This window comes from Sander vitreus, chromosome 3, assembly GCF_031162955.1.
Source record: "Sander vitreus isolate 19-12246 chromosome 3, sanVit1, whole genome shotgun sequence".
Lineage (NCBI taxonomy): Eukaryota > Metazoa > Chordata > Actinopteri > Perciformes > Percidae > Sander > Sander vitreus.
Window position 1 is genome coordinate 23993534 of NC_135857.1, and position 20798 is coordinate 24014331.

Consider the following 20798-nt stretch of genomic DNA (forward strand, 5'->3'; position numbering starts at 1 on the left):
TGCTCTTGACATCAGGCAGCACAACAGGCTCCATCATGCACCTGGAGAGTGAGATAAACTTGTGATAACAGCCATCACTGCTGTAATACCATTATTGTTATTAGAGAGGAGTCTCAGTGCTGAATCAGCAGCTGCATAATGGGAGGACTGAGTTGTAACTCTGATTATTTACAGCCAACACAGCCTGGTACTTCTACCATGGTCACTGACTAACACAGCATTAGACGGGAATGAAAGGGGTGCTGGTCCTTTTCTGCTGCACCTCCACATTGAGAGGGGGTAATGGAGCTGTTTGTGTTCACCAAGTTTAGTTGCCATGTTGACCATTTCAAGCTGTACAAATCAGCATGCATCATTTTTTATACTGTAAGTTGAAGGGTTTTGCTTACATTACCTTACATCCTTGTTACACCTGTTTACCTTTTCTTTGCCTGGCCTTTTTCTAGGCCTTGACATTAAAAGGGAGCGATGGGGCCTGCATGCTGTCTTTTGACCCAGATATGTAGTGACTGTATGATATATTCATGGACACTGTAATTTAATGTGATGTTCAAAAGATGGTGGGCTCACCAAGCCCTTTTCAATTTAATTTATTTTCTTGATCATATTGATGAAAGCTCCTAGCAGTCTCAGTTGTCATTGGAAACGGGAGCTGGGAAAAAAAGGTCTTGATTTTAGGCTTGGCTTTGTATCAAAGCATTGTGCTCTTCAGGCCAGCATGTGTTTTCTATCAAAGCGCCAGACATGCTACTCCAGTTACAGTTTGTTCCATGGATTGTGCAATTTGTTTTTTTTGGTCTCAACATTTTGTAATCATGTTGTTTTCATCAACATTAATATTGCTAACATTTCATATGTTTTTATTTTCTTCCAGGACACTGTGTAGTCAGTGGGATGTTAGAGCTCTGGAAGCAGGACTGACTGAAGGAGCATGGTGAAACACCAACCCCTCCAGGTCTATGAGCGCCAGCTGTGTTTGTCATGTATCACTGGGATCTACGGTTGCCGCTGGAAACGCTATCAGCGTTCCCATGATGACACCACCAAGGTGAGAGGGGGAAGGAAACCCCTTTTGTAGGTGAACTACACCATTCAGAATTGCTGTACAGCTGGCTTTCAGTCATTTAAAAAAAAAATACAGAACATACACACATATTGCATACAGTGCAAGATACGGTACTGAATGTGTACAGTGTTCACTAGCTAAAACACACGTGTAACAGTCTGTTAATGCATTAGAATGACATCTGACTTTGAGGCGTTGCAAGTATTTCACATCTTACAGATGTTTTGTTTTACATTTGTGGGTTTTTACCTTTTCCCTTTTTATTTTATTTATTTTTTAAAGTAAAACGAAGAAAAAAAAACATTTCATGGTTTGATTTGACACTCGGGCACATGGAATTGTTAAAACAACACTGGTTAGCAAAGTGGTAGGAAATAGATTTGAAGCTGCCCTTGCTGTCATTATCTCACAATATAATTATAGGCTGTATACACACTCGGATGTGCACATGTTCTCACATTGGTTGGCAGTGAATAAGACATGATGATGTCGTTCTCTGTGAAATGTATCATTTCAATTATAATTGTTGTTTCCTGGAAGACTTTTAAGCTTTTCAATAGCATTCCATTCTACAAATGTGGATTTCTATACATTTGAATAGGACGTTCCAGTTTTGTAACAGGCATTGTTGCAGCTGTTACAATAATGTGAGTCTTTTCACAGATCTGAATAACAAGATGGCTGTGTAGGAGGCTGAAAATGATTGTAAGATATTTCTTACTGAATATACTACTGAGGAAAACCAATAAAACTCATGGAACCGTCTGTGTTTGGCATCTATGGCTGTGTGCTCTTGCACCTCGTAGTCCCCAGGTACCTTTTGTCTCTCAACGTTGATTTACAGCGAACAATTATCTTTGACCAAATATGTCCTTGCTGGCTTATCCCCCATTCAATAACCTTGAGCTTTCCACATAGGTTCATTTGACATTACAATGCTCCACTGTTTCTGAATCATGGTCTGTCATCTCCTACATTCTGCACAGTTTTAATTAGTTTAATCAGATTTTGTTATAAATATTTTCTATCAAATGTTTATTTTTATTCTTTTTGCTGTACTTGTTATTCGTGTAGAGCCACAAGCCTGGCTCTTGTTTAGTGCATCCGTATAGCGGTCACATTTATCATAGTCTGGAAAGACTATGGCAGACAATGAAAGGTTGTTATTATTGTTGTATATTTGGCATATAAATTATTTGAAATGTAAGCCTATAAATGGTCACATTCTGAGGTGTGCCATAATAATCCCAATCAATGTTTCATAATTTTTAACAATTTATATCTAAACTTTCTTGATAAAATCTTAAGGCAAAGTGTGCACCCAGATCAGGCACATGTAACTCTCAACCAAAAAATACTGCATTGCTTTTTTTTAGCATTAGGCACATGACAGCCTACACATGATGAGCATTGTCCTGACCTTTCCCTTTTATCTGTATTCCATATTTAGAATAGACACACAGGTTATGTTGCTGCAACAAACTCAAACACACACCGCAGCCATGTGTACACTCCCATGCACTCAGACACTAGGTTAAACCTAGGACACAGACAATAGACTCATGTCACTCAGCACACAGATGCCGAAGAAAATATGTGGTGTGCGTTAAACCTACATTAGTTGTGTAAACAAACGGACCCAAAAAACACAGGCAGAGATGGGTGGTTATGTTTTGATCCCCTGGATCATCTAAAAAGCATTGCAGAACTAAATAAAGAGATATAGATTATTATTTCCCCCTCCTGTTTGCAGGAAACTGGACACCATGTAGCTCGGTTTCCTGTTGCAAGCAGTTGTCTTTCAGTCCAACAAATAGAATAGTATAGTGCAGAGTCAGCGTTCTTTGTTCATGGTGCTCATCCTTTAATTTGACGGTGTGGTGATGGATAGCACTTATCTTGACCCCAGTGTGAGAAGCAAACAGTCAGGCACATGCACTCTACAGGCTGCACTCCATTTCTGTTCAGTTGATTCAAGAAGTGGATATTTTCCCCTCAACATTCTTTTAATGCGTTTTAAATGAGTGATTGAGCCAAAACGATGTGTTCTAGAATAACTGTAAATATAGACTACTAAGAGTGCAGCTTAGTTTTAGTGCTGTCAATAACTATGAAGAATAGGGGAATAGCTGTGTAAACTGCTATTTGTTTGTCCGTACTTATTTGAGTGTCCACTAGAAACAGAGAGCTGTCCTTTCCATTGTGGATGCTTTCTAGCAAAGGTCAAAGTGATGTCATATAGGACTGCATCTTTAACGATCCCAGTAAACAAACGGTGACCAATCAAGGGCAGGTATCAGCTACATGTAACTGGACCTGAGCGAATCACAGAAGTGTGAGAACTGAAAATCTGATGATGAAACAACTGTAGACTCATTCATAATCTACAAGTGGATCATGCTCTTTCACCCCTTTTTCATCTTTGTACTGTAATGAGCCATTCAGGTTTACTGGCTGTCGTTGTGAGGTTGCCTCTGTCTGTGTTCAAGATGCTTTGTAGGAAGACGGTCCACGTCATGCAGTGCAAGCCGATCTGGCCTCTCAGTAATAATTGAAAGTATTTCCATTTAGCCAGTCTTTACCATTCAGTCAAACAAAGGCTTAAAAAAATAGAGGCAAAGCTGCTCTGCCTTCATTTGTCTGTGATCTTGTGGTCTTTATTATCCCTGTACTGGAAAATATTGGACAAATAAGACAACTGAGTTACCTAGAACAAGCACTTACACTGATGGTGACTCCACAATGTGGCATATTGTTTAATTTGCTTTGGATAGCAACAGTTAACATAGAATAGCACATGAGCAGAGTGCAAATCCATTTAAACTACTGCTGTAGTGATGTTGATCATAAAAGTGTTCCCTTTTTCTTGCATCCTTGTCTTTTTTTTGGTATGATTTCAGTTTTTAGACCAGTGACTAGCATTCATTTCTAAAAGACATTTAACTTTTCAGATGGTTTTCTGCATTGTGTGTGCTTGCATGATCACATACTTGTCCACTTGTCCCTCTTGCTTTCAGACTGAAAGGTTATAGACTTCAATAAATCCGATGTGAGGTGACTCAATGATTAGGCTGAGGGGTAGTTTGAGATGTTTCATGTAGGAAATGGCAATAGTTTTATCCAGGCAATAGGATTTTGGCTTGCTAAGAGGCTATTATGTGTATTATATGCATTTTACTTAAGTAGTAGTGTTTTTGCTAAGTGGGTGGGACATACATCTGCTGTATTTTTGTCTTTAAAAAGCAAAGAGGGTATTTTTCCTGGATCATATTCTTCCGCTAGACCTCCTCTCTTCATAACTTCCATCTTCTCCAGGGCATCTGTCATCTTTATTCCTCTGTAATATTTGAAATCACATTTGTTACAAAATATGATAGTCTTTTAGGGCAAAGTTTTCATTGAGATTTGTTGTGCTTCGTAACATTTAAATCAATATTGTTAATGGCAACCATTTGTCTTTTCACTGATGACTAATCCAAATAGCCAGGCATGTATAGGATGATAAAGCCACCGTATTATTTGTTAATTTAATGGTTTGTCCACTTTATTTGACAACATGAATTTGTAGGATGTGACTTAAATTCAAATATGCTTCATAAAATGTTAAACAAATATGTTCATAACACCTTTTAATTAACACATTCCTATGTGTTGTGTACCTCACTTGAGCTAAAACAATTGGTTGACTAATCGATAAGTCGATTGACCTAACTATTACTCGATTACTTATTGAGTCCTCTTCTAGGCCTATTATTACCTTTTTGATAGCTTCTCTGTTGAGAGAATTTGCTTTTTGTCTTTCCTATGGGATTTTAAAGGTTTTGGTCGGACAAAACAAGACGTTTGAAGACGTCCATTTGGGTTTTAGGAAATTATTTATTATTATTAATCGATAATGAATTTAATGTACTGTAATTCAAAATAATGAATTAGTCATTGAAGTCTTTTTAGTAATAGATTATTTGGCAGTATCAATGTAAATGTATGCGGTGATGTGTCAGGTGATCTGCTGTTTCCCCCATCTTGTCTGAAAAGATGCAGCCAGTCACTGAAGCAGTATACACTCATATGTTCCGGATGGTGAAACCAAGGCCTTAAAGGGTTCATATGTAGCTTGCTAGAACGTGGGTACATGGCAAGAAGGATTGCAATTTTATTCTTAGGAATAGGAGTCATTTATTTGATATTTTACACTAGAGCCTCTAGTTTTAGGACAGTCACTTTAATGTGTAACACACTGGGACTGAAAGAAACTATGTTGAATCTAAAATATCCAGCTTTTAACGCCTTAGTGCTCTGATGCTGAACAACATATTTACCTTATCTGCTGTAATTAGAAAATCCCCAAGCTACATCCTGGTGTGTGGCTATTTAACCCTGTGATGAATACAATAAGCGACTTGTGCCATTTTGTCTGGTTAGTGGTCTACCTTTTTTAAAGAAGAAATCCCAAGCGTCTATTAAATGCAAAACATATGTGGAATGTGTACACTGATATTTCAATGACGTGAAGTTTGTGGACCCTGTGACTGGCTGGTACTGCCAGTCCTCATGAGTTCAGTTTAGAGCCAGAGTGTTGATCTTGCACGAGAGGTAAACGACAACAAAAAAAGGTTAAAAAAAATAAAAGGTTTAAAAGGGGGGGGGGGAAACAATGCAGGGTCAGCCAGCCTCAGTATTAGAAGTTTAGAAAGTGCAGTTATCAGGACCACGATCATATGTTTGCATGCACTTGTGTACATTGCTCGGGTGGTATGGCTGCATTATAAACCAGTGTGAAATGCCAGGGACTTATCTGGATATGCTCAGGAATGTGACAACGGACTGAGATGTTAAATCCGGTGAAGATAGAGGCATGTGAAGCTATGCCTGTGCCTCACAGAGAAAGAAGCAACGTCGGCGAAAGAATAACAGCTATGTTTTTTCTGCTTTATTTGAGCTGAAAATATCTCTTACATTTACGTGAGTTTTTAAGTTTATTCACGCACACCAATATGTTTGTGTTTATTTGTATCCGCGTGTACCTTTTGATGGCAAATTGATTCTGGACCATCTCACGGCATATTTTCTCTCCACAGTGTTGGCATGTTAGATGGCAGCATACTGAGTCAAGCTATCACACTATATCATACAAATTATGTGGGCTATCAATATATACTTTATAATACACAGTACATATTAAAAAAAAATTATATATATATATATATATATATATATATATATATATAGATATATATATATATATAGATATAGATATATATATAGATATATATATATATAGATATAGATATATATATAGATATATATAGATATAGATATATATATAGATATATATATATATAGATATAGATTTGACAATCATATCACATTGAGTAAATAGCTGAACAATTGAAATAAAAGATAATAAATCCATCTGATTTACGTATTCTCTAAGCTTAGGTATTATGCTTCTACAGATAGTTTCTACATCTCTTAGTAGATTGCCAATACATTGGCTACAAATTTTGTCGTGTAGTCAGTATGTACTGTAACCCACGAGTTTGCAATTCCCAGTTATATCGCAGCCAGAAGCACATAATCAGCAGAGCACAAAGTGTTCAGAAAGTTGTCTTGTTATATCGGTGTTGGGAACATTCAGTGTGTCACTGTAAATGGGGATGCAGTGTATAGAAAGTTGTCCTTTTGATAACGGTGTAGGTAACATTCTGTGTTCACTGTAAATAGTGACGCTCTGTACATGATTCATGTAGTCCTTGTGCATGAAGTAACCAGCACAGACCCAAACATGCTTAATTATTTTTTCCTGTTAGCTCATACTGTAGCGTCACAAAAGAATGCTCTGGTATAAATGTGTGCAGTTATGTTTATACGAGTAATCCACATGCTTGCCTGTTTATAGGCTGCCGGGCTGTGACTTTCTCTGTATAGCCTATGCACTGTTAGGGGTCAGAGTTAAGCACAGAAAGTAGCTGTTGCTTGCATTTGTAGCTTTAATTTACACACATACATGGTAATCCACAACTTGACTTGTGTATCTGTAGAATGATTAGTTTTTGTGTGTGTTTGACTGTATTTATTTTCTATCACTTCTCAAAAACATCCCATCTTGGCTCCATAGTTGGTCCTATAGGTGGATTTGCAAATCAGATATAAATCAAAGTATTTAGTATTGCCATCATTTGCTTAGTTAAAATATTCATACAGCATGTGTATGAGTTTTCTTACATGTATCTGAGTAAACAAGTACACATATGTTGTCCTTGCATGTGTAACCTGTGCTGTGCAGCAGCTGCTGAGCATGAATAATAACAATCCTTTGGATATGACACTATGTTGAAGCCTAGATCCTGTTTGACATATTGAAGCATTTTTAGAGGGATAATGGAAGGCGCACAGATTGTTCAGTCATGTTTGTGTTATCATTAGTGAGTGCTCTTAGGGCAAATAAATATCAGAGAAATCACTGCTACCATTATAGAATAAATTACTTAATACTGTATGCCTCATTTGCCTGTTTTCAATCTGATTAGGATTGTCCCTAAGGACCACATTAAAAGCGCCAGAAAGTCTACACAAAAATTATTAAGTATTTAGAAGTCAGTTTATTCAATATATTTAATTCTAATAGACCTCTTGCTGAGCAATGTTAGTCTCATTATCCACGTGGAAAGCAACGGAGCGTAAAACACTATTTTGGAACTGTGATCTTGCAATGTGAGAAGATATTAGTTAAATTGTTTGATGGTGATAGCTCAACAAAGGTTGTGATATATTCTAGTTTAAAAAGACCTCCCACAATTATGTGAGACATTTTAAACGTCACAAGATTACTCCTTTTAAACAGATTTAAATAAATCTATTAAGCCTATTTAATAAATACATTATTGGCTGCTTCAATTGTAATCCACTGTACTGGACTTGCTGTGAGCCATTACTAAAAGGCAAGATAAATACAAATTAGAGGCAGAAAGCCACTGAGGGAGGCGGAAAGGTAAAATCGTGTTGGCTGTTATTGCAATGCTACTCTCTTGTCCTGCACTGCGGCGGTTCTGAACAGATGGCGCCTGTAAAATGACTTTATACACACCTTTTTAATTTCCGACAACATTCTTTGCTGCTGCTTTCTGAAGAAAGGCCAAAGTTGTCGACTCCCTTTTCCTCTCGTCACACCTGCTTTTCCCAGGTGTTAAATCACTGATGCAATTTCCTCTGACGCTGTGGTGAGTCAGCAATGATACATCAGTGTCACTCTATTCTTAGTTTTTCGCAGACCCTCAACGTCATTTTGCACGAGCAAAACGATGCTGCAATCCCATAATAAAAAAGGATAAACACTATTTGACTCATAAGCGCCTAAAAAGGGCTGTACGTCTTAGCTACAGGATCCTTGATGGGTTTTGAAAAGTTTTTTTAATAATTTATATTTCAGCAGTTACATTTTTTGGAATAACTTTTTAATTACAGCTTTTGATTTATTTTAAATTGATTTGAAGTTAATTCAATATATCCTAAACTTCAGAGAAGAACTTGTCTTTTATGATTTCTCCCAGGGGCGACCGGCATAACACTAGTTAGAATAATTATTAGAACAAAGCACAAATGGCTATTGGCATACACTGCTCTTCAAACACTTCCAGAGATTGTGGTGTTCATTGCAGTGTCAGTCTGTCCATGGGGCGTTGTGCCTGGATAAAATGCCAGCCATGCAGAATGGTAATGTGATGTCACCAGGGCAGGCCATGTATGTCAGGCTAGACGAGCTCTGCTGCTGAGTTAGCTGGCAAACAGGAAGAGGACATCTTCAGTAAACGAGAATGTTTTTCTTCAATACACATTTGTTTTAGTTTGAAAACACTGCCTCAGCTAATCCTTTTTTGTGCAGAACATAAATAGTTGAATTTAACAAAATCAGTAGAACCTTAGGTAAAACATTAGAAAATGTCCACTTCTTTAGAACAAAGAGCTAATGAGGAGTACTGTATGCTGGTTGCATTTGGATGCAGGTTTTATCATGGGCATGAAAGTAATTATAAGAAATGGTGATGGAGCAGTAAAGCTGCGCTGATGTAGCTGAAAAGATACGCTTGCATACATTAATTTGGCCACGAGAGATATATAATTGCCATATTCAAGCCAATATAGTAGTGTGAGTTACAGTATAGTAGATAACAAAATCCCATCTTTAGCATCAGATCTCAGAAATATGAATATGATGGATTCAGTTTATGAGGTGATCCAATAATTAAAAAAAGACCTCTGTGTATGTAATGTACTGACCACACCATCACAGCTCTCTGAGGCGTCTCAGGTCACTACCATCATAATCCTTAGAGGAGGGGGAGGGAAATGAAAGGGTGGGGGGTGAACAAGGTGGGGTCTCGCATGGGTTTTCAGGTAGTCATTAAGGACCATGGGATCCCGGGGTGCTGCTTTCTCATCCATCGACAGAGTTGTCTGTCACACATACGGATCCGCCTCTCACAGAGACCATGGTAACCTTTTTGAAACTGGAAGTGATTGGTTGTGTTCTTTGTTATAAGACCTATCAGAATGTGTGTGGGGTTAAACATTTGACCTTTTAATAATCAAAGAATAAAAAAAAAAAGCTGAAGAGTCAAACCGTATTTGTTTTATTTGCTTAAGAAAATAATTGCAGTGCAAAAAAGGGTGTTTTTTTTTTTTAATTTTTTTTTTTTTAAGAAAGACTACTTTTTAAGGTCATTTCCCTGCAGTGCAGCCAAACGTATCTGGTGCCTTCCTGCATAATAAAGTTTGAAATTTCCTTCAGAAGCCATGTCCAAATATGAGAGGGGATTGAATCAGCATTCCTTTTGGACTTGTTTCCCTTTTTTGTACAACTGATCTCTGTTATGCCACAAAACCATGCCCAGAAATTAAATAATACATCTTTATACCATCATGGTTTCCACTTAAGTCTGAGCACAGGTCTGAATGTTGCAATGTGGGAAAGCTCTTTAAAGTGCCCATATTATGTTCATTTTCAGGTTCATAATTGTATTTTGAGGTTGTACCAGAATAGGTTTACATGGTTTAATTTTAAAAAAAAAAACATTTTTGTTGTACTGCACATTGCTGCAGCTCCTCTTTTCACCCTGTGTGTTGAGCTCTCTGTTTTAGCTACAGAGTGAGGCATCTCACTTCTGTCCCATCTTTGTTGGGAGTCGCACATGCACAGTAGCTAGGTAAGGACTACTAGCTAGAAGCTAGCGGTTAGCCACCTTGTTCTCAATGGCAAGAAGAGAAACAGCTAGCTGATGTGGTATTAGCTAAAGTGGTTAGCACACACCAAATTTTTCGGCCGATGACGTAGACAATCCTGCCGATTTTTTGACCAGCTCACCCGGAGACTGAAGGCAGGATACAGTCAGAAACCCGTATCTCACTCAAAACAGAAATGGATGTTTTTTTCCCCAAGTTTGTATGTGTATGGAGGGCACCAGACACAAAATAACACCCCAAAATCCCAATTTTCATAATATGGGCACTTTAAACAAGCTCGAGGTTTAAACATGACCTTCAAATGCTGCACTGAAATAATTTCAGGCAGTGGTTTTTTGAAAAGCTTTTAGATTAGTCCATAAAGCAAACCTACTGAGAATGAGACCAGATATAAACCGGTCAGGCAGACTGTTTTACCGGTGTGTCGCATCAGCTGGCCGAGGAGATAATAATCTGATCCTCGGCGCACACACAACAATGGTGCATTCAAGCTGATATGCTAAGGTTGCTGAACGGAGTGTCTGTATCTTGACGCTACAGTACACACAATGCCCCACATACATGTGGTTTTTCAAGGACATTTAGACAGCATCAGAAAGTGGGTGTGGGTGGTGAGGGTTTAGAGGCCACATGCCTGACTAAAGCCAATCACAGTGAGAAGCAAAAGTTAAAGTTGTGCTCGTCAAGCCAAATTATACAAATTTATTCCACAGTCAGTCAGCATAATGGCTTTCTGTCCACAACAGCAGAATTAAATAACTATCTTTTTTACCTTGGTTTTGGCACCATTTAGTTGTTCCACATTAAGTGCTGCTTCCTTTGTCAATTATAATTAGTCATAAGGGATCCAGAAAAAAATTAATTGTGCTTATTTATGTGTGTGCAGTGGGAGCTGCTGTGGTCCTTCATCCTCCTCTTTACCTTCTGTCTGCTGCTGGTCTGGTTTTACTTCTGGTGGGAGGCATATAACGACTACAATGAGTTCAACTGGTGAGTACACAGCCAAGCGGAGTGCTCCTGTGTGTTGTCGGGTCAAACTGGAGCCAGACGCCTGTCACCATATTGTTTTGGCTGTAAATAAATTCTATCCATGCCTGTCTGTTTGTTGATTTCCTAAATCGTCAGTTTAATCCATCCTCTGCCTTAATCTGAGCAAAGACCACCCGGCCCTCCGCAGATTACACCATTACATAACAGAGATGGCTTGCCCAACATTTTAAATGACTCAGCCTCGTGCTGCTTTTATTTGACCGCAAGTGTTGTTATATATGATGGACAAAGTTTTTCCATCATCCTTCAAAGTGTGGATCAGACAGCTCTCATTTATCATTATTTCCCCAAATTATTTTTGTAATAAAAAGAGAAATTATGTCCGCCATGTTCTTGTAAATGCTGTAACACACAATTATTAAAATGGCTGTGTCTCATATTGTCAAATACCCTGGTCTTTCTCCCCAACTACCTTTCCCATCCCCCTCTCCTCCTGCTCTTAGTAACCTTTTCCAATGTAGTTTGTTATATCCCAGTCCCCTTTTCCTTCTCTCATTTATCCCTTTGTTATTTTTCTCATGTACCTTGTAATAGGTCTTTTTTCAACATCTTTTTTGCTTTGTTCCTTACCCAAGTCCACTTTTATCCGTAATCTCACCAGTGTTTATTTATCTCTGGATGTCCGTTATGGTGGGCAGACATTTGCCATTCCTTTGTAATAGGAAGCATACAAATGTCCTGCTTTTTCCTTCCTGCTTTTTGTGGGGTTTCCACAGTTAATCACAGAGATGACATCCTTACCCTTATGTGTTGTAGTGATTGAGCAGCAGGGAGTGTCCCAGTCCATCTGCACTATAAATTTATTCACAAAGGGCTAAGAGCATCAGCGCTAAGTGACCCTGCTGTGGCTCTGTGCCACTTAAATCACTGATAAGGCTTTGAAAGTAGTTAGTGCTATAGGCCCTAGCTGTCATGTCAAAACGCACGTGTGCACAGACTCATACACTAGTCTTTGCTCTGCAGATGTGAACCTTTTGATACACCCAGTGTAACTCTTTTGAGCATTACAGCTCAGACTGACATGGATGTGTGTGTGTGTGTGTGTATATATATATGTATGTGTATATATATATATATGTATGTATGTATGTATGTATGTATGTATGTATGTATGTATGTATGTATGTATGTATGTATGTATGTATGTATGTATGTATGTATGTATGTATGTATGTATGTATGTATGTATGTATGTATGTATGTATGTATGTATGTATGTATGTATGTATGTATGTATGTAATGTATGTATGTATGTATGTATGTATGTATGTATGTATGTATGTATGTATGTATGTATGTATGTATGTATGTATGTATGTATGTATGTATGTATGTATGTATGTATGTATGTAATATGTATGTATGTATGTATGTATGTATGTATGTATGTATGTAATATGTATGTATGTATATGTATGTATGTATGTATGTATGTATGTATGTATGTATGTATGTATGTATGTAATGTATGTATGTATGTAATAATATGTATGTATGTATGTATGTATGTATGTATGTATGTATGTATGTATGTATGTATGTATGTATGTATGTATGTATGTATGTATGTATGTATGTATGTATGTATGTATGTATGTATGTATGTATGTATGTATGTATGTATGTATGTATGTAATATGTATGTATGTATGTATGTATGTATGTATGTATGTATGTATGTATGTATGTATGTATGTATGTATGTATGTATGTATGTATATGTATATGTATATGTATATGTATATGTATATGTATATGTATATGTATATATATATATATATATATGTATATATCAACCTGCAAATTACATTTTCAGGCTGTTATTGTCAATATGACATAGTGTCATTCTTTGATTATTGTCAGCTTAGTAAGGTTAGTAACACTTGGTTTTGTTTGAAGGAAGTAAAAATGGCAAAAAAAGACTTTAAAAAAAAATGAATGCAAAAAAGCACACAAAATCACATTAGAAGAAATTTTAGGTTTTAGACTGTTAGTAATGATGAAATGCAGGTGAGCTCTCCTCAGTATGAGAAGTGTTATTCACTCTGGTTCCTGCAGGTTCCTCTACAACCGCTCTGGGGAGTGGAGTGATGGCACTGTTCCCATCCTGGCCACCACCGCTGCTGGCTTCACCTACATCGCATTTTTAATGGTCAGTCCTACTTCAAGTATTCACTGTAGAGGTGTTAAACATGTTGTGTTCATCGTAATGCCCCTGTAGTAATTTAGCAGCTTTTGAATTGTTTGCATATGTTTCCAGACATAGTAACCAGACCGTGGTGATGTTAAGCAAGTTGAGATCTGTGAAGCAGCAGTCTTGTTTTTGAAAGTTGTACTATGTGTATGTTTCTCTTTTCAGGTTTTAGCACTTTGCCACGTTGTACTTGGGCAACAGTTGAATTTACACTGGCTCCATAAGGTAATGAGACTGTTAGTGTGGGTGGTGAAAATTGGGAGGTGGAAGGGGGTGGGTGAGTTTTACATTTGTATCTTTCTCTGTATTGTGTGTGTGTGGTGGGATGTGTTTGTACACTAATCTCTTGGCCTGGTGCAGGCGTGTGTGCTCATTCATTGCTGATGAGCTGAACTTGTCCTGAACTTACAGTTTGGATCACGTTGTCCAAGTAGGGTTGTGAAAATCCAGTGAATGCCCTGGTCTAAAATGCTATCAGCAAACCAAATACATGGACCAAACATTGTTTGTTTGGGGTGTGAAAGGACTAGGAAGCTATTGGGGTTATTCTGTGGTGTGGGTGTATGAGTGCGTGTATCCAAAGTGACAGCCTCTCTGAATTTTCTGTATCTCTCTGACTACACAGATAGGAGTGGCTGCTGCTCTGTTCACCACCATTGTTGGAGTGATATCTGTCAATCAAACATGGGGGCAAGAGTGGGACGTCATCCCCATCTCCCTGCAGGTCAGCAGACTGAAACACAGTAAAACCCTAAAGCCACTTTTGACAACTTGACATCACTGCTGATTCTAATTTTGAGCAATAAACTGAGTAGGGCTGGATCTGAATATTCGGATACTTGTTTGCTGGGTAGGTATTTGATTTTCAATTTCTGGATTCGAATATTCGTGTTTTTGTTTAGTTTTTCCTTCAGTACTGTAATAAAGTTGAGACAGATTCAACTTTTGGAGAAACGCAACCCCAACGTCACGCTGCGGTGGCCAGTCATGTAATCAGACTTTGTCAGTCCATTTTGGAGGCGGTGTGAGAGTACCATACAGTAAACAGGAAACACCACTGCCTTTATCGCTGCCAGAATTTCTTTTTAAACACCATGAGGGTAAAAAGCAAAACACAAGCTACTGAACTGCTCAGGAGTTTGTGTAACAGCTGACTGTTTCCTGCAATAACAAAGCACAGTCGCTCTGTCTCTTTTCTTTCTGTGTGAAATGAAGCTGCTTTCAAGTCCAGTCGGAAATGTCGAGATCTATAAACGATCTGACGGAAAACAATATTGGGAAATATAAAGTGTACTTCTGCTACATTGGGGGGGTAAATAACACAACAGGACACATCACAAATGAGCCATTCAAGTGACACTCCCGATCACTTTTGTTGGTTCCTACTAACAATTACCTGCTAAATGATAACCAAGGCGTTGTGAGAAGCTCCTAATTAGTGAGTCCCTGTGAGATTATTGCACCACCATGCATGTGTGATTGAAGTGGACGTGCCTCTACAAATTATAGCTATTATCGCTGAGTACTGTTACCATTGTCTTCTTTACCCCAGATAATGTCTGTTATTCCATGCCTTTCTCTTTATTTTTGTTTCTCTTCTCTTTTGCTCACGGTCATTCCTCTTAAACCCTGATTCTCTTTCCCTTACTTTTTTGTGTCCATTTCTCTATATACTCTTTATTTTTGTTTTTTTTGTTTCTTTGTGTCCTGTCTTCATCCTCTCGTCTCTGCCTCACATCTCTGTCCAGGCCACAGGTCCGTTCCTGCACATTGGGGCTCTCGCTGCGGTCACAGCGTTGTCTTGGATTGTGGCTGGACAGGTCGCCCGCACAGAAAAAACAAGTACGCTTCCTTCTGCAACACAGAATACAAGTTACTCTTACCTGCTGTACTCATCTGCCACACACACACACACACACACACACACACACACACACACACATACAGGCACAGGAAGAGTGGTGAATGATTACCACTATGTAGACAGAGGCCAGGACCTCCACCCAGGGTGTCGGAGATAACGAACATTCCTACGGGCTCATGTGATGTTTTCCAGCCAGGACACCTTGGATAGTTTTTCCTCGAGTACAGGAGTCTTTCTGGGGAAGTAGCAGCTCTTAATGTATATTCTAACTCTCTGCCATTGTCTGTACAATGAAATTGAAAGTCTGTGTCATTTATGTACCAGTTTTGTCTTCTGAAGACATTATAGCCAAATAGCAATATTGATTATATAAATGCAGTCAGTAATGTAAATCAGCTAAGAGGATTTTACTTCCAGAGAGTAGCATAACAAGTCTTTTTTATGACTGTCCTTATATTAGACAAGGCAGTTTGTACTTCGTACTGTGGAAGACATTTAAACCTATTAAAAGTCATTAGATACATGTTAGGTTCTGCTACTGAAGAGACTTGATGAGGGGGAAAGATCTGGGCCATACGTCTCCCACTTAAGCATCTCTGTTGTAATGCAGAGTGGAATGAATACCAAAGAGAGTGTGTGTGTGTGTGTGTGTGTGTGTGTGTGTGTGTGTGTGTGTGTGAAGGCTGTGAGTCTCCTGTGTGTAACAAGAGTTGTCTACTCAACCCCACCCCAGAGCTGACCTTGAAACAAATACATGTGCGTGTGCCCACACTCGCAGCCTTCATTGCTCATTTACATCATGTTGGATACAGGGGAATGTGTATCTCCTTGGCCCCTGATGTCAGTGTTGTGTTGCCACTGTGTGTAGCTAAAAACAGCAACTAGTTACATCACACATCTCTTTGAAAACTAAGACTCCTAGATCGCCCAAAGATTTTCTTTTTGGTTCAAATGAAAACATAAAATATTTATTTTCTCTTTGGTTTTATGAGTTAATTTCTGTCCATGCTTAGGATGATTACTGAAAGAGACAAACTAGCTTGGCATGTAAACTGCATTAGTCACTGGTCACCCAAATGAAGCTGATTATGATGTTAATAATGCAAAAATGAATTTCACCATGGCAATTATTTGCCAAAAACAAGTCCCGTTTTAATATGTATGAAAATTAAATGGAGAGATTGAAAGCAGTAATTTGTTTGCATATTCTTTTTAATTGTCATTTTTACAAGTCTTTTGTACAGATCAAACTAACCTAAAGGTTCATTAGTGAGCTTTAGAGGGGCTGGTTAGCTGATTCTGGACAGCTAGGCTAACTGTTACCTTCGCTTCCAGTTATTATGCCAAGCTAAGCTAACCAGCTGCTGGCTGTATCATTTTACCATACGGACATAAGAGTTGTGCCGATCTTCTCATCTTAGTCTCGCCAAGAAAGTGAATAAGCATATTTCCCAAACTTTCTAACTATTCCTTTTACTTCTGTATTTACAACATGGATAACAGCTGTGACTATATTATTGTCTGTCTGCTCCCAGTGTTTCAGGTAGTGGTCGTGCTGCTTTATCTCAGTGTGTTACTGGGACTCTACGTGGTGCCCATGTACATCACCTCCCCCTGCATCATGGACCCCAACACCCTCAAACAACGCCCTGATGTCATTGGCCACCAGGGAGCCCCCATGGTGAGTCAGCTGATCTCTACCTTCCAATCAGAATGTGGTATAATGAAACAGGCCACTTTATACAAATTGTATTACATATGCTTTCACACTGCCCCACACTTTTAGCTACATTAAATTGGCTTCACAGAGAGCAAAACCCAGAACATCAATGATGATGATACAGACACTAAGCCACTCACAATATGAAGCCTTAAATCCAGTGTCAACGACCACTTCATTCTCATTTGAAGAAGGCAGAGGAAAAACTGTGCTTCCCTTATAGATATTTGTTCCCCTTGTTTTTTAGTCATTTTTCTTCTCCTGCACTTCCCAGGACTATTCTAGTATATTAATGACCTTGTGGTCGTGCAACTGAAAATAGTCAGTCCACAAACATAACCCAGTGGGAGCCTGGAGATCTCACTGCTTGCTATATGACAGGGATGTATTTTCTGTGAGATTTATAGTTCTGCCTGGCAAAGACAAAGCCTTGGCAGCTTGTTGTGAAAGAACATCGATTAGAGATTGCTTATGATCAGATTCACTACTGTCTCCTTAGCTGTTTTCTGTTACACCATCTTACTCACAGATCCAATTTACTACAGTGTTAAAAAGCCTGTTAGAGCCTGTTTAAGTATACACCAGAAGGCCACGTTACAATCTGATTTATGCACACCATAGCACATGCTTTTATATTTTGATTTATGGGCTTGGATTAATGTTATGTTCTTGGCACAATGTCTGGCTCAGCATTTGTATGCAAACTTTGGAAAGAAAATTAAGGTGGATTCCTGGTTACTCAGTTACTCACACGATTCAAAACACGCCCTGTTTTTTGTGGTATTTGTGTAAAGCGATCGATCCTGACAGTGGAATCTACAATTGGGCGTGGCTCTGCAAGGCTGTGAGAAACTCAGTCACATGACTGGACTCTGTTCCCAGAAGGACTCCGTATGGATTACAGCATCATTCCTATCCTGTGTGTTTCCCAGTCATTAGCTTTACTCACAGGGTATTCTAGGAAGATGCTTATCTAGGAAGTGATGATTAACCTATTGATGTGCTATTGGTCATAACCTTGACTTGAAGAGTTGAAGAGCAACCCACAGCGCTGCTCTTTTATATCTCACAACAATCCTTTGTGTTCAGAGGAAGGACTCTGTTTTCACATACATCTGCGATAAACCTCATTTGTCTGTCTGTCTGTCTCTCTCTCTCCAGCTTGCTCCAGAGAACACACTATGGTCCTTCCAGCGAGCTCTGCAGATGAATGTCACTGGGTTTGAGGCTGACGTGGCTATCAGGTACGCATGCACACACACGATTAATACAGCAAATGACAGTCAAAGAAAGGGTTATTTTTAGTTAGTTTGGTTTCCTTTCATAGATTATGAAAACATTGGTTTACCCAGAACATCTTAATACCCTTATTAGAAAAAGCTCACAGTGGGCTATATATTGCCTTACCAGTCAAAACATGATGTGTTGCTTTGGTTAACTCTCTACTCTAAATATCAGACAGAAGTATATCTTAAAGTAACATTTGCGTAGTTTAAACAAATTATTGTTGTCAAAGAGAAATCTGCAAAGCAATAATCATTCAACATGAAGAAACAATATAAACACATACTTGGGATACAACAATTACATGACTGTAACATTGAACAAGCTACAGTGATGCAACAGCAAATCCGTCTTTCAGCAGGCATTATGTAGAGGCATGACATCACGAACATAATGGGAGGTGACAGGCTGCGTTCAGAGAGACACACTTGTAGGAAGAAGAGAGGAAGTGGGGGGTGGGTACTGTATGCCCATGGTATATGATGGATAGTGGGTGTACATGTCTACTCATGCATGTGCAGTGATGGAGGATGAGTGATTGTGTAGAGGTGGGGGAGTGTCTTTGCCGGTGCAGGGTGTGTGTTTGTTGGTCGGAGCTGTGTTTTTGTACCGTGTTTACGGTCATTGTCCATTACTCTTGCATCTTAATTAGCCGCAGACTCTTCCTGCACAAGCAACCGTGTGTGTATATAACCCCACACGTTCATTCACTATGTGGGCTAAAACAACCCAGAACTATTTGGTCCAGACTTGCAGTGTATGCAGGATGTGCAGATTCTTACTAGAGGAGCTCTGGCCGCTGTAAAGACTCTCTAATGAGTGTGCAAACTCCAGTTAACTGATCAAGTATATCTACATGAAAGTGAAAGACAACAAGGAAACTAAAACAGACCTCATGAGGTAGAGATGTAGGTTGTGAAAGTTACAGAGAAACTCGTGTGTGTTGTGTGTTCCCTGTACAGTCCATAGACAGGTGAATGAGTGTGTGTGATTGGTGCAGGCCGCTGACAGGTGAGCTCCTGGCTGTGCTGAGTAATTAGATTTATTGACAGCCAGAGCGACAGTGACTCCACTCCTGCAGCAGATCAGACATACACATACAATATACCAACATCTTATTATTTATGCACTACTTATTTCAGTTTATCATCTCAGGATTTTTACTGATGAACTTTGTATAAATATTAGTTTTATGCCAGATACATGTATTTTGGGATTTATCAGTTCACACACTCACAAACAAACACACACTCATATTCACACAGGGAAATATTATTTTTTTTCAGCGACTAATTTGAATAAGCAAATATTTAGAAATGGGTGGGGTGGGTTTTTCTGTTTTATCTTGTTGGCTTATTTCTACTGAATAACAAAAAGAAGTAATTTGGTATTCAAATATTGAGCAGCAACATTTTCTTTTCTTTTTCCTTTTATTAAGAATCGCATAGTATCAGCAGATTTCACTGAGCAGCAGCATTTAAAAAAACAAAAAAACCTCAAGTACCCTTTTCTTGTCTCTCTCTCTAACCAACTCATGTCTCTTCTGCTCTTACGATTGATCATCCTTTTGAGTCCTTTTTTAGCATAAACGGTCGCAGAGTTTTAATTATTATAAAAATGTGAGCGACAGTAGCTGGGCAATCAGATGTATTTGATGTCAGTGAGATTATAGAAAATGATACAGATGGACACTGGTCCCCAACCCTCTGGCCAATCAGCATTAAGGTTTCTCTGTTACCACTGTATAATGCTGAATAATATAAACTACCTGACTTGCATCTTATAACTCTGTTCCCCTTTCTGATCATTAGCGTGGATGGAGTGCCTTTTCTGATGCACGACCGCACCCTGCGGAGGACCACTGATGTGGAGAAGGTCTTCCCAGACAGACAAATGGAAGACGCCTCATTCTTCAACTGGACAGATCTGCAACAGCTCAACGCAGGACAGTGGTTCCTCAAGGTAGTTGTTGGTTGCTGATGAAGCCATTTCAGCTTTGTTTGACAGTGTGACGTGCAGTGATGTGTGATAAAGGCCAGTAGCCCATTGAGTCATGAGTACTCTGGTCCCTTTTTGGTTTCATCTAAATGCTGAGATCCGTTTAGAGATGCTCTCCTGTTTGCAAACGGGGTCAGGGTCAGCTAGTGCTTCAAAATAATTGTTTGTTTCAACCTGCTTGAAGTACTAGTGGGCCAAACAAAATGAAAGGACACTGACAAACAAGCCATGAGAATTGTGTAGAAATGCTGCCTGTGCTGGTACCCAATTATTCTTTCCTGCATATGATATTGCACCATCTTCAAGAAATGGAGAAATGACCTGATCCATTGTTGTGTCCTTGTTTAGCCATTACTTGCATAATGTGTAAATGCATTTATC

General features: G+C 38.8%; 1 protein-coding gene across 5 annotated transcripts in view; it reads left to right on the forward strand.

The window, feature by feature from the left end:
* Nucleotides 1–20798, forward strand: part of gdpd5b (glycerophosphodiester phosphodiesterase domain containing 5b) — a 47419-nt gene that overhangs the window by 14881 nt on the left and 11740 nt on the right. For all 5 annotated transcript variants that reach the window (XR_013501754.1, XR_013501755.1, XR_013501753.1 and 2 more), the window contains 9 exons: nt 875–1048; nt 11193–11296; nt 13416–13509; nt 13717–13776; nt 14177–14275; nt 15300–15393; nt 16951–17096; nt 18297–18379; nt 20231–20381. Coding sequence is in view for 1 of the 5 variants with exons in the window: in XM_078246607.1 (XP_078102733.1) it covers nt 932–1048; nt 11193–11296; nt 13416–13509; nt 13717–13776; nt 14177–14275; nt 15300–15393; nt 16951–17096; nt 18297–18379; nt 20231–20381 (948 nt within the window). In the remaining 4 variants the exon portion in view is untranslated. The remainder of the gene's footprint in view (nt 1–874; nt 1049–11192; nt 11297–13415; nt 13510–13716; nt 13777–14176; nt 14276–15299; nt 15394–16950; nt 17097–18296; nt 18380–20230; nt 20382–20798) is intronic.